The 15433-nt window shown below is 38.2% G+C and overlaps 1 protein-coding gene across 1 annotated transcript in view; it reads right to left on the reverse strand.

The window, feature by feature from the left end:
• PCLO (piccolo presynaptic cytomatrix protein) overlaps positions 1-15433 on the reverse strand; it is a 325623-nt gene that overhangs the window by 32895 nt on the left and 277295 nt on the right. Inside the window, exons 20-21 of the mRNA XM_054178010.1 lie at positions 14260-14454; positions 329-470 (exon numbers count right to left, since the gene is read on the reverse strand). Coding sequence (XP_054033985.1) covers positions 329-470; positions 14260-14454 — 337 coding nt within the window. The remainder of the gene's footprint in view (positions 1-328; positions 471-14259; positions 14455-15433) is intronic.

Consider the following 15433-nt stretch of genomic DNA (forward strand, 5'->3'; position numbering starts at 1 on the left):
AGGTGTTCAATCTGAAAACTTATGCTAAGTATTCTCAGGCTTACAAAAGTTGTACTTTTAAAACATAACCCAAACACCTACATCCAAGGCTGAGACTAACATCTCTCCTATGTGACAGCCCTAAATTCATGAGGTTGAGAAGAGGTTTGGTTGGTTATTCACAATTCAGTGTTCAACAAAGCAGAATAATAGTGTGAGCTCTGACAAATTCTCCCCAGTTACCTGCTATTCTATTGTATAACTGAAGTCTGCAGAGGAAACTGGCAAGTTAAAGGGCTACACATAATCAGTGCACAGAGGATACAGTATATTAAAGGAAAAGCCTTACATTCTTGGGATGGGAAATAGATTATTCTCTCCTGTGGCACTGCTGCTGCCTTCACTATCCATGCTGTATCCACTGCCAAAACTACTGGCTGACGAGCCAGTGGAGACAGAACTTTCTGCAGGTCGGTGATTGGTAGACCTTGCTGTACAGGGTGGGAACAATGAGTTACCAAAAGTCTTATCAGATATGAATACCATCCAAGTCAAGAAGAAAAAAGCAATAATTAATCAAAAGCACATGCTGAAAACACTTATACTTTTTTTTTTACTTTACGCTCCAGTATTATGTTATCATCTTTGGAAGGTGATGTCTATTTTCACATAGAATATAGTGTTCTAAACCAAATCGTATCCCATCACACTTTTCTCCAATTGTGTAAATAGTTCAAAACAACACCCTGAAGGAAGAAAAGAATGGGTTAGATTGATTAGCTCTGCATTTCTGATTAAACCTACAGAAAACCACTTAGTAATCTGAAACATTTCATATGGCAGTCTTGCAAATGTTCTCATATTCTTCATGAAACATTCTTTGCATTCAATGATTTTTAGAAGGAGAGGAAGCTGAAAGGAAATGAAAGTACTCCTATAGTGACAGAGAGTGTATGAAGGCCTCCACCCCTCTAGAGACAGAACACAGCTACTGCATTATATTTCTCAACCTGCTCCTACTTATTCAGATTTCTCTTACTGCATGCCTAGAATTTTAATGCATATGTTTTGATGGAGATGCTCTATGCTTGTTTAAAACCATTTGGTGCAGAAAATACACACCGGCCTATGTTATATTCACATCAGGTGCCTTATTTTGTGTTTCAGATATTACGGTACTACATGAACAATTCTTACAATACTCAGCCTTCAGCAAGTTGAGAAATATAAACAAAAAAGACATGGTGACATAGTACATAATATCTACTGTTCCTGTATTAGTTCTCATGTTGAATTGTCTGGGAAAGTTTTTGATTTTGTTTGTTTGTTTTGCTTTGTTAAATGTCCTATACTACATCTATTATTGTCATGGTTAATCTATTCCAATTGGCTGAGGATATACACTGGCAATAAAAAATACTTAATGTTAATTTTCTGTGAAAACTTAGGGAAGTTTTATGTTATTTTGGTGAACTGGTGCAAGCAGTTAGAAGAGTTCTTCAAACAAGAAATTAGTCTAGTATCTTAGCAGAAATTACTTCATATAAGAGCCAGGGCCCCAACAGTGTCTTGCTTAAAACTGGCAACTAATATTATTTATGTCTGACTGAATGAATAATGTATTTGATGAGGATTGCTGCATGCTGCCTGATGCAGGACCAGGAAGCTGAGTGTGCTCTTCAAACTTAATGTAAAACCAGATAATTGAATAATTGAAACTAGAAGAGAGAAATTACTTAAATCACATGGCATCAATCTTGTGGCCAAACTGTGAGTTAAGACATAACTCTTTTGCTGCAAAGTGATTATTTGCTGCTAAATCAAGCTAAATAACCTTTAAAGAAAAACCAAAAACCACAAAACCCCCCCCAAAAAAAAACAGAAAAAAAAAAAGCACAGTTTGAGTCTCCTCTCTTTCACTATTTTACACAGCCAGAGAAGAGATGTGAAGCTCTCTTTACACTGCATTATCACCAGCTACCCTGTATTCGACACCCTAAAGTGGGATTAGTTCATGCCTGTTCAAAACCAATCCATAAGCTCAGAAAACTGGGAAAGACACTGCAAAACTCGTGGAAGCTAAGAAAGTACTGTACAGGAACCAAAAAGCATCTTAGTCCTATCCTTAGACATGAATTTGCCTAGTTTAACAATAACATGTGTGGTGAAAGGGTGGTTCTGGGCTCTTACTTTTATTGATTGTACTGTAAAAGTTAGAGTCTGGAGTAATTTCTTATCTCTTTAGTGCTGGATTTCTGAAACCAGTAATAACCTAGAATTTAGCTCAAGCTAGAAAAGATTGACTGATATCTTTAAAAATTGTTTTAGAAGTTTTGCTACAGCTATTTAAAATCAAAATATACTTCTTTCTTTTGAAACAGCTGTATCCTAATGAAACATTCAGTATGTTTTATTTTTAGTTTTTCTACTGCTTTGACTAAGTTACATCTTTTTCTATATTAATGTTGTGGGTTTTTTTCATAAGATCTCTTGGTGAATGGTTATAATGGATCCTAATTTAGATTCCCAATTGGATTTTGAAAATTCTGAAGTTCAAATCTATTCTCTTTCTTTTTCCTTCCCCTCCCCAACCCCCCCCATGTGTGTGCTGTGTATTACAACATCATTTTAAAATGAGAACTTAAATCCACAAATAGATTTACAGCTGACTTATGACAAATCGAAAATCTGAGAATCTCTGGGTATAGAGGATGCTTCCATCCCCTTTTTCTATATATCTATATTTTCTTTGGGTAAATCTGAATCTCTAATCATCTACTGCTGGTTATATAGAAAATGTCCAAGTTCTGAAGATTCACAGAATGCATTTTGCTAGAAGGGACCCTCAAAGAACATCTTGTCCAATCCCAGGCTTCCCAATGCCACATTGAGTCTGATCCTGAATGCCTCCAGGGACAGGGCCTCAACCACATCCCTGGCAACCTGTTCCAGTAGTTTACTACTCTCATTGTAAAGAAATTCCTCCTCATGTCTGACCTGAATCTAGCCTGCTCCAGTTTCAAACCACTGCCCCTTATCCTACCACAAGCCCTTCTAAACAGTCCTTCCCCAGCCTTTGTGAGGTCCCCTTCAGGTATTGAAATGTGGTAATGTGGTGATGCCTGCTGTAAGGAAATATTCTGAGAGTTAGAATAACCATGGTGAGATTGTAGTCTCTGTTGAAAGTTAGATCTTGTTTCCTGCTCATATATAAGGGACTAGTTTATACAAGAATTTGCAGTTTGAAGAGATGCAGATGTCTTAGCTACTTTAACAAGAAACTGTGAATTTATTGTGGCATTTGTCTAGTCTTACTAGCCTATATAAGGTCTGTAAAGCCCTCTAAGTGTCAGAGCAATTGCCACTTTGCTTGGCCAATTGAGTTCCTATCCACACAAAGGAGAAGTAACTATAGTTAGATTAAAGCACGTTCATTTCTGACTTGGAGATTTTCTGCTTACAATTGCCTATACTAGAAAGTATCTACGTTTTTAGGCTCTGACATCAAAGTTCCAGCAGGAGGTGTCTTGGTTTCCATAGAGTTTTAATATTTTCATATGGATTCAGTCTAGTCCAAGGACTGGAAATTCTGTTCTGGTAACACAGAGCTGCCTGATAACACAAGTTGTCATCTTGCTTTACTTAAAGGTATAGTAATAATCTGAATAGAAACTTCTGCAGAGAAAATGTCAACGCCTGTTTCCTTGCTTCCTTGTTCTTTGTTTTTTCAAACAATTTCTTAGTTCTTAGGAAAAAAATACTTAAATTTAAATACTTCTCATATGCAAGGTCTTGCTGTCAATTACTTATGATGCAGAAATTTTCTTTTTTTTTTTTTTTTAGAATTAGGAAAAGACTCTGCAGATTGAAGAGACTAAGTTTGACTGAAGATCATTATTAATGTCATCACTTGGCCTCTTTCTGGATGGGAAGAAAGGTCTCTTCCCACCTCCAGCCCATTCCCTGTGAACTTTTTATGCACTTTATCAGGTGCTTGGTACTTTTAAAGATTATAAGTTCAGTGATGTCTGGGCTGTCTAGCCACTGAGCTACAAAGAATAGAAATGCTTCCTCTGAAACAGGACACACAGCACTGGGGCAGGATGCCCAGAGAGGTTGTGGAGTCTCCTTCCCTGGAGTCACTCAAAACCCACCTGGATGCATTCTTGTGCAGCCTGCCTTACATGATCCTGCTTCGGCAGGGGAGTTGGACTGGATGATCTCAGGACATCTCTCCTAATGCCTTACATTTTGTGATTGTGTGATAGCTTTTGTATTCTGTAAACAATACAGACTTTTCTTTCAACAGAGTGCTATTAGATGATGTACTGTCTTGCAACTTCTTGGAAAAGAATTGCTGAATCAAGAAAATGAAGGCTAGCATTGCTCTCATCTTTTAGATCTTTGTTTCTTTTTGTATTTTTCAAATACTTATTCTTCTTCTTTGCAAAATATTAGTTGAATGCATCTATGGAAAAAAATGTACTTTTGCTTATTCTTAGGTTTATGGACGCAGACAGAAAATCAGCTTTCAGAACTGAGGAAAACATGTAAATCATGCCTTACTATAAAGAATTGTATTAAAACCAGTAAGAAAAGAGAAGATGGAAGATGTATGGTTTCATCTTTCAGAAAAGTCTGGTTTTACAACAAAGAAGATGCTTTTTATAAAACCTAACATAAGCAAGATAGATAATTCACACAAGACCTACAGACCTAGAGCCATCAACTGTCAAAATAGTCAGCAACAAAGTGGAAACAATTCAGCACTCTCAGCCACTCCGGGCATTCTTCTCAAGTGAATGGACTTTTTTCTTTTTTGTTTTTAAATTTTAAATTTGAAAAATGGGCCTATGCTGTTCTGTGGTTCCTGAGGATAAAAGAAGAACAGACTCAAGTAGAACTTACTGCTGGGGATTAAATTCTAGGTGTTCCCTTTTCAGGTATGTGTCTAGAAGCAGAAATAAAAGTGATGGAACATATTTGCCTCTAATTAACTCTTTAAAAATCAAAACAAAACACACCAAAAAACCCCCAAAAAAGTTCTTAATAGCTGGCAGCATTGTGAGAAACCCAGGGTCACAAAAAGGCTAACAACAGGCCGCATCTTCTTAAAGAGATGTAAGCCCATGAGAGCAGGTGAAAACACTGATCTGCTTTGGATAGTTTGCTACTATCAACAGGCTGAGCATGTCGCACAGAGTCTTCTGACAGAACCTTGCCTACTCCTCACTCTCAGTTTCCTTGTTTCATGTTTTCAGCTTTGAATTGCCCTCAAATGCCAGTTGACCAGTTTTCATGAAAGGTTTCCTGTCACTAAAAGTAAATGTTGCTCAGGATTGCCCCATGAGGTTCTGCAAAGCAAACTCTGTTTCTAGTTGCATCGCTTGCAAACTAGCAACAGTATGGGGATCCATAAGTGAGTGATCAAAGGCATATATATCTCAGGTAAGTTGTGATAGTTTTCTTTGCCCTTATTCTTCTTCCTAGACCATGGTCTCATCCATTTCAGCCATGCTTGTATGTTACACATGGTTTTGACCCCACACTGAGCAGTGATACTTTGTGAAATCTCACAAAACAGAGAACTTACCATTTAAAGTGAGGAATGGCAGAGCAGCACTCATCTTAAACTGTGCTAGTGGAATTTCTTTACCCAGCAAAGCAATTCTGATGAAACAGTTTTCTTTCATGTGCTCCATAAGGTTAGGCTACCATCTAATAGACTTTTGAAATTAGAGTTATCAAATGAAGAATCTGAGTAATTTCCTAAAATTACATGTCAGCTTAAAATAGTGGAAGTGTAAATAACAGGAATAGCCAAAGCAGGATGTGCCAGCTATGAGACTGAAACACGATTCACAGAAGAGACTCAGATTATTGCTGTCTGCTGAGAGGAAGGACAAACTGTTCCTGTTTGATAATGATTCTTGGAAATGGGTTATTTGTAGCATTACAAAGGGCCATTTAACTTGGAAATTAAGAGACTAGTGAAGCTAAGTTAAAAACAGCTTTGGGAAGTAAATTATTTAAAGTGTGAAAAAAAAAAATTAGTCTAAATTACTGGAGGAAATTTAAATGTGGCATGGCCTATTAAAAGTGTAAAAGTGGGTATGGACCTAAATGAACCCCAGATAAGCAGGTATTTAAATCCATGATCATACCCAGTTCAAAAGATACATAGAACCTAGGAGACAATTTCATTTCCCTCCACATTGTTGCTAACACCAATAAATAGAGTTTAGTGATAAGGAAAATTCCTGCTGATTTTAATTCCTTACAGCTAAGCAGCTAAAAGTTAGTCAGTGATGGCTCAGACCTGCATCATGGGTTTTAGAGTGCTAGCAGTATTTCGATACCTGTATCACAACATGTTTCTCTGTAGATTTAACCTGTTATGCTGACATTTCCAGAATCACAGAACGTTAGGAGCTGAAAGGGACCTCCAGACACTGTTCAGTCCAGGCCCCCTGACAAAGAAGGATCACCTACAACAAGCTGCACAGGAATGCATCCAGGTGGGTTTTGAAAGCCTCCAGAGAAGGAGACTCCACAATGTCTCTGGGCAGCCTGTTACAATGCTCCAGTACCATCACTGTAAAGAAGTGTTTCCTCATGTTGAGGTGGAACCTCCTGTGTTCTAGCTTGTGTCCTTCGTTCCTTGTCCTAACACTGTGCGCCAACACAAAGAGGCTGGCACCTTCACATTATCACCCACCCCTCAGGTATTTATAGACACTGATAAATCTCCTCTCAGCCTTTTCAAGACTGAACAGCCCCCAGTCTCTCAGTCTTTCTTCATAGCAGAGATGTTCAAATCCTGCAATCATCCTCATAGCTCTCTGTTGGACTCTCTCTGGTAGAACCCTGTTTCTCTTGAACTGGGGAGCCTAAAACACAGGTGTGGTCTCAGTGGAGCAGGGTAGAAGGGAAGGAGAACCTCCCTATACCTGCTTAGGTCATCCTAAGATGCCTCTTGTCCACAAGAGCACATTGCTGTCTCATGGAGAACTTGCTGCCCTCTAGGACTTTTTTCAAGGGGTTATAAGCAGTTATGATGCCTTCTGAAAGAAAATATTTTAAATTGGATTTCTGGTGTAAACTGACAGGCTCATTAAGGTACAACAGAGAAAATGTGATGCACTGTCCATCTACTCTAGCTATTCTAGCTAAGAGTATCAGCTCTGATAGCAGACCTCCCTCTGACCAGTCGAATAACATTTCACGCAAGTGCTTGAAAAGTAGTATCTTGGGATAGCACAGAGAAGCTTTTGTGTCATGATGGAAAATTTATAGTGTAAAAGATGAAATGTTCTCTGAGACAGGAAAAATAGGTTCTGAGTACATGCACTAGATTTGGATTTTCAGAAAATTATGTAATTTTTTTAATTCCCAGAGGGTAGGGCTAAAAAAAACCCTTTCTAGTACAGAGTTTAAAAATACAGGAAAAATAAACAGAAATTGCTGGAGAAATTTTCATTACTTAATTTAATGACTCTATTTGGACCTTTATATGAAACATATGGTGTTTTCTCTAAGGTTTTAATGTTTGCTAATCCAAGTCAATGCTATAGCAGTGCTTTTCTCCTGGCAGGTTCTTCGCTTCTTTAGTTGGGTTTCTAATGTGTGCTAAATAAAAGAGAAGATGCATTTGGCATCCATCATCATGTGATGTTCAAGCAACAGTGTATTTACTTGAAGCTTCTCTTTCATGAGTGGAAGCATAGAAAAATGCATGGGACTACAGTGATTTTTCAGGCTTAAAATCACCTACTGAGCTATTTAAATATTAATTTACTGTTCTCTGAAGATCCTAGGAAAAATCAGAATAATTTTCCAGAAATCTCTAGTGATGCAATATTTTCTTTGTTGTTGACCATTGCATATTCTGAGTTAATAAAGGACTTTGGCTTTGTTGTACAATCATTATACCTTTTGGGGTAAAACTGGCACCTCTTCCTCTGCAAATAAAAAGAACCTCATTGAATTCTACCCATTAATCTATACCCATGTAGAGACCACAGCTCCATGTATTTCAAAACCTAACCAGTTATGTAGATTAGTACTGGCTGTATAGTGAACACTTTTATGTGCTCCAAACTTATTTCACTGGAAACTACACTTTTACTATTCTAGTAAAGCAGAGCTTGTGCATCTTTCCACTTCACATGGATACCAAAGGTAAATTTTGCTGGGTTTTGTCTTTTTTATTTAGGTCACTAGCAGTTATTAAAACTAAAGCATGTAGCTCATTCTTGGAAAACTATAAATTGGCATGAAAAGGCATTTTATATAAAGTCAGTAAATAACTATATTGCAGATAGATATACTGGTTTATATGCACATGACCAAAGAACAGATAATTATCAGCATAAAACTAACTCTTTAAATATTTGAAGAACTCTAAAATAATTTGTTATGTTTGAATCTCCCCAGAAAATTTTGTATAATGAAAAGATCCCTCTATGGGATACATTACTGACTTAAAAGGGAGTGGAGTGACTGACAAACAAGCTGTTGAATTTATGGAAAGCTACGCTAGCATGTGCTGTTTATGTGTTTGGGGAGTGGTGGCGATTCTTTAAATGTCTAAAACCTAAGAATGTAGTTAATCAAGAATGGGAAAAGATATCTTATGCTTCTCCTGCTTTAGAAATGGACTAGGCATTGATTATTTCAAGGACTGGAATACCTCTACTATGATGACAGGCTGAGGGAGTTGGGGTTGTTCAGCCTAGAGAAGAGAAGGCTCCAGGGAGTCCTTAGAGCTGCCTTCCAGTACCTGAAGGGATCTTACAGGAAGGCTGGAGAAGGACTTTTCATAATGCTGACTAGCAATAGGACAAGGGGTAATGGTTTTTAGTTGAGGGAGAGTAGGTTTAGTCTGGATCTTAGGAAGAAGTTCTTCAGTGGGAGGATGGTGAGACTCTAGAATAAGCTGTCTGGGAGGGTTGCGGATGTCTCCTCCCTGGGTGTTCAATGCCAGGTTGGGTGAGGCCTTGAGCAGCCAAATTTAGTTGAGAGACATCCCTGCCCATGGTGGGCAGGGCAGAGTAGGTGATCTCTGAGGTCCCTTCCAACCTAAGCCATTCTGTGGTTCTATGATTTACACTATTTCATCTAGGGGAGTTATCTAGGGGATAAACTATAATGCACTGATTTCTGTTGAATGTAGTTCATTTTAAGTGAAAGTGTAATTTGGAAAAACTCCAATTATTTTTGCAAAAATTAAATCAAATACACTCAAACTGCTCTCTCCCTGTGGCTTGAATCCCTTGCAAATTCTGCCTTTAAAGGGTTAACTCTGAAACGTGACTGTTTCTCTCTGAGGGGTGTGATGGCATTATGCGTTAGGAAGTGGATTTCTTTGCAGATCACATTCATCTCTCACAGGCAGCAAGATAATGATACTTCAAGATTTATTTCCAATTAATTAAATGCTGTAGTTGAATAATGGATTTTTTAAAAGTGCTGAATAAACCCCAGTGTTTTCTGTTGTACCTTCACCTTAATTTTTACACAGATTAAAAAATATTTATTTATTTATTTTACTGTTTAAAATTAAGTTTATTTGGCTTAACTGTTTCTGTATTAAAGTGATGGAAGTCCTTTTCATTCACAAAATATGCATATCATAGGTGCTGGGTTTCTCTGGGGTGTTCTAGAAATGACTGAAGGTTCTTGTTTTAATTTTTCTTGTTTTATCTTGTCTTGGGGGGAAGTAGAGGTGTGTTTCTGGTTTGTTTGTTTTGTTTGGGGATTTTGGTTTGGGTTTGTTTGTTTGGGGTTTTGTTCATTTGTATAAATGACAGTTCAATTTCTGTTAAACCAAACCAACCAAACCAAAACACAAGGAAGAAGGTATTGAGAGACTATGTCAAAGGAGAAAACTTTTGCTGAGGACCCTTAGGTAGAGAAGAACTGATGATCACTTATAACATAGAATTTTTCCTTTCACCCTTGTGGAAATCTTGCTAGATTAGGGACTAGGGCTGAAAAAAACCCTAAAGATTTTTCTACAAAATGCTGTGCTCTGACAAACTCAGAGAGAAATAGGTGTGCTGGAAAATAATAATGATGTGTGGATTATCTGCAATGGCTTTCTTAATAAAGGTCTTTGAAGCTTAAGAGACAAGAAAAAAGAAAAAAAATTACTAATTTGCCGAGGCGACTGTTCCTGTCCATAAAACCATTTCCTAACGGTTTCTTTTCCAGGTGATGAAAATAGGCTGTAATGGGGGTGAATACCACAACTATGCAGCATGCCTATAGGAAAGGACTTTCAAATTCATGATACCTTGATATTAATTGTTAGTAAATTCTCTCCATATTCAGAATTTTTTAACTGCAGGGAAAACCTCTCCTTCCTTCAACACTTCCTTCTCCTGCAAACAGCTCCATAGATTGAAAGTTGATTTGAGCATCTTTGGTGCTTTTTCTATTCAAGATCATAATCTCTTCTTGTTTTACCTACAAACTCCACAAATCTGCAATTAACTCATCTTGATTTTTCTTCCTACTTGAAATGCATTAACCTCCAAATGGTAATTATTGGCCCGCCTCAGATAAATAAATTAGGACAAACTATTTTGGGCACAACAAGAAGCAGCCAAAACTTCTCACAGATCTGAAATCAGACTTCCCAAGCAAAAAGATAAAAGTACCCAGTAAATCTAGTAAAATTCATAGTAAATATAACCTGGTTTGTATTTTAATGATATTAATGTGGGCTCCCATTCCCATAACATTTTGCTGAGCCAAACGCCTATCCATACATAGCCTTTTGGCAAATTTAAAAGTGAAGAAGCTTGCATAACAGTTTAGTGGCAAGGGCACCTGAAGCCAACAGCTTAGCTTTTTCCTGTAATGAAAGTATATTTGAACCTTGATTCAAACCTATGTCACAAGCAAAAGGTTTTATCAATGCTTATCTATGCCAAAGGATTGAACGTCTCTACAAGAACTCTCTACAGACATGACACCTCAAAAGGTGGAGGTGGAGGAATAGAATGGGCCTTTCACTCATGATATCTGAAACAGTTCTATGATACCCTCTGGTCTCTGCCTGAACTGAGCAGCTGGATTTGAGCTGTAGGGTAAGACAATATGTAGATGGGTGGATGCACACGTGTGTAGATACTTTATGGAAGAGTTCTTAAGGCTCTCATAAGAAACAACTTGATACTTCTAAATATGATGTTTAAAATTATTTGTAGTTTGCCTTTGTTAATTAGTTACTTCAACATCACACCAGTTGTTTTAATGACTTATCACCTAATAGGGTATATTGGCTGAAGTATTGTTCCTTCTTTCTTCTCTACAACCTTCTAATGTTTTTTATTAAATTAAGAGCAGCCCTGCAGAAAAGGACTTGGGGGTCCTGGTGGATGAGAAACTGGACATGAACCAAGAGTGTTGTGCTTGTAGCCCAGAAGGCAAATGACAGCGTGGGCTGCATTAAATGTGGCCAGCAGGTCCAAGAGGTGATTCTGCCACTTTACTCTGCCTTGGTAAGAAAGACCTCACCTGGAGTGCTGCATCCATCTTTGAAGGCCTCAACACAGGAAGGACATGGACCTCATGGAGTGGGTCCAGAGGAGGGCCACAAAAATGGTCAGGGGGCTGGAGCACCTCTGCTACGAGGACAGGCTGAGGAGGCTGTGGTTGTTCAGCCTGGAGAAGAGAAGGCTCCGGGCAGACCTAGTAGTGGCCTTCCAGTACCTGAAGGGGGGGCTACAGAAAGGCTGCAGAGGGACTGTTTCCAAAGGCCTGCAGTGATAGGATGAGGGGCAATGGTTTGAATTTATAAAAAATTTAGATTCGATGTTAGGAAAAAGTTCTTTAACCATGAGGGTGGTGGAACAGTGGAACAGGTTGTCCAGGGGGGTAGATGAGGCCCCATCCCTGGAGATATTCAAGGTGAGATTTGACAAACTCTGAACAATTTGATCTAGTGCAGGATGTCCCTGCTGACTGCAGGGGGCTGGAACCTTTGGAGCTCCCTCCCAACCCAAACCATTTTAATGATGCTATGATTCTCAGCGAGACCATGGTGTGCAATGGTGTTGACAGAAAAAACTTTCAATGAATCGTGAGAGCTTGGGAAGGGATTACAACACAAGAAAAGATCTGAGAGTCCAGTGTGTAAGTTTATTTGGATAATCCCTTAGATTCCATGGAAATAAACAAAAGTCTGCAGAAGTCAAAAGAACAGCGCTAATTTCAACCAGTTGAGATTCTGGCTCTTTATTTGTGACAAGGGGAGAAACTGAGGTATGATATTTAGGCTTGATGTACAGGTGCATACAGATAGAAAACAGTATTTTGGAGGCTGATAGGAAAGTTATCGAGATTGAGCTGTACATGGAGCAAAACTTTCCTTTCCACTGGTGGTTTGAAAAATTATTTATGCTAGTGACTTTAGACATAACTATGCTGGGAGAGGAAAAGCAAATAGTTAATGTCCCAATTAGAATTCCAGAAACAAACATGTGTAATTAGGATTTGTAACAGTACAAGAAACTTCAAGCATATTTAAGCAGACCAGCTTGCATGCACGCTTTATATTAAGCAATGACATGAGGAAAGCTGTACCATTTCTCAACAGAAGTCTGTGTCCTCCAGTGGAATGGAAGTGCACACATTTTGTTTTGTAATGTTTCTTAGCACGGTTTTAGATTATGGATTTATGTGCTGATATGGAAAAAATCAAGCAAAGTTCTTGATTATTTAACATTTACAGCACTTAATGGAGGGGTAAAATAAATAATTCAATATCACAATGAATTAGTAGACATGGCAAGAAGGATTTGGGATGTGGTTGGCTTCTTAACCATGTCTTTCTGCTCACCTCCTTCAGGCTTGACTGGTCCATCAGACATCACTTTCCTGAGGGCTAGTTGGCTTTGGTCTTTGTTGTCATTGGCTGGTGGAGGCAGATTGTCAGACTGAGTTCTTTGAATAGGGAGGACTCCTGCTATGCTGTGTCTGTGCTGCTTCCTGGCATGATTAGACTGACCGCTTTTATGTGCTGCTGTGGCAGTGTGGGTGAAATGGAAACCCAGAGTATGTATCCTCAGATGGAACCAGCTTAAATGTTATTCATGCAAACAGAAGTGTTTTTTTTTTCTGTATTTAAGTAAGTAGTGTTTTCAAACACCAAAGAGACACCACATGCACAGCATTAAAGAGTATTAAAACTGGCTGTTTCTTTATTAATGATGGTGGAGACAAGGGAAATAATTTTCCCCAGTTTTTGCGTTGTACCATGATAAATTTATGGCATATCCACAAATCCTAAAGACAAACACAATGATTCCACAGTCAGAGAGTTTTCATTTGCTATCAACTAAACCCTCAACTAGCAATCAAATACTGGTCTGAAGTATACTTGGGAGATCAATCCTTTTGAATGGAAAAGGTTTAATTTATTTATCGATTTTAAATTGTCAGGTGAATTCTATCCAGACCCTTAATCAATCCATGGCACAAAAATTACTAGGAAAAGGTAACTGACCATGACACCTGACATAGGTTTCATCTCCCTTTGCCTTTGCTAATTTGATAACACTGTTGATGTCAATGGCTTTGTGTGTTTAATGACTTTGCATTTCATGTGTTCAGTGTTATTGTCTATTGCTCTTCTGCTTATCACTAACATGATTTTATCCAAGATACTACAAAGGTTGCTTTATATTTCCTTTCAGAAAAAAAAATAGATATTTACAGTCATGTTGCAAAAATAGAAATCTCAGCCATGTAGTTAAAAAACTTTTTTCTATAACTTTAAATCTTTTCTGTGTATAGTTTTGTCTTTCCTGATTGCTACTTATGGATGTATCTTGTTAATGTGCTCTCAGTACTTGACGTGTGCAAATTGATGAGCTGGCAGCCGCATCTCTGCAGGTTTTGATTATGACACTGGTAGTCATTTAGTGACATCAAAACACCACCACACAATGGAATTCTTTGTGAGTCATGCACAACCATGGAGCATCATGGACCATGAGAGAAGGGACTGATGGAGAAACAGCCAGTTTCACAGCAATCTATATAAATTAAAGTAAATAAATAAATAAAAGACTTCTAAATACAAGAGTATATTATAATCATATGTATTCACACACAGGCACACAAAGAAAGACACTGAATAGAGTGAGCACAGTGTGCCAAGAACAGAAACAAACAAACAAAAATAGCCAAAAAGGGAAGGACAGCAGGAAAAAAGGCAACAGATGAACATTAAGCTGCCATGCTGAGGAATTTATTTGCGTCTTTTACTTGGTTGAAGGCGAAGCTGCTGGACAGCTGCTTCAGCAGCGGCGATGGCTGCCCCAGCGTCTTCAAGGTGGGTTTGAGTGACGCTGGTTTTGCTTTGGCTGCGAGATGGACCATGAGAGCGCAGATGTCCTTCAGAGGAAGATTTGGAGCTCCCTGGACTGCTGTGGGATTTCTCAATGGTGGGCACCTGCATGTCTACCAGGAAAATGAAGAAGCACATCTGTTGCATTTATTAAATACAGACAATTCCACTGACTTTTCTGGCTGCCTTCCAGAACACAGAATAAAGGTTCTGCTGTGTGATGTCATTCAAAGTCTCAGGATATATCACAATTAGGAAACTCTTACAGAGCACCATTTTCTACTTCCTCACTGTTCCCTGGTCCAGGGAGTAATTAATTTACTATTGGGTTTCTATCACCTACGAATTATGCCTCCTGTCTTGGTTCACAGTGGTAGATGATGGGATAGTCAAAAGAGTAATCTTTTTTCCCCCTTTCTGTTTCTCTAATAGGTAGACACTAACTAGCACCACTTAGAGTGGTACCAAAACCACAGCTGATGCAAGCAGTTTTATTCTGAGGTATGCATAGGTCAAAACCATAGCCTAACTTAAAATAGTTTCTATACTGACCACTAATTTAGATACGTGTCTTGCACATACATCAATCCCTAGCAAAACATAACATAGATAGGAGATAGAATGGAGTCTTATCACTCTGAAGCTCTCATTTGGGTGCTATTCTGGGTGGCTTTTGCTTTGATATGACATATAAAGTGTCTTAAGTGAGCAACTGGCCGCTGTCTACTTAGGATTAAAAGAAAAAAAAAAAAAGATACATTTCTTGGAGCAACAGATATGAAGATCAGCTGTGCTTTTGTAAACTCCAATATAATTCTACTGTATCAGCTCACTGATTGCCAATAGAGAGATGCTACAGCCCATTATCATTGACTGGAAATGCACACTCATTATTATAGCATAATTGTTATCCTATAAAATATTAATGCGACATTTCCAGAAGATAAAATGCCGTAGAATATTTAAAGAACATGAAAAATAGAGAGCTATATATGTATTGAACTTAGCCAAGGCTACCTGAAAAAATGAAAAGGACACAGATTCTAAAGTAGATGTGCAAAGCACAGAGTTTGTGAGCTGCTGTTTTAAGGA

Source organism: Dryobates pubescens, chromosome Z (assembly GCF_014839835.1).
Source record: "Dryobates pubescens isolate bDryPub1 chromosome Z, bDryPub1.pri, whole genome shotgun sequence".
Classification (NCBI taxonomy): Eukaryota; Metazoa; Chordata; class Aves; order Piciformes; family Picidae; genus Dryobates; species Dryobates pubescens.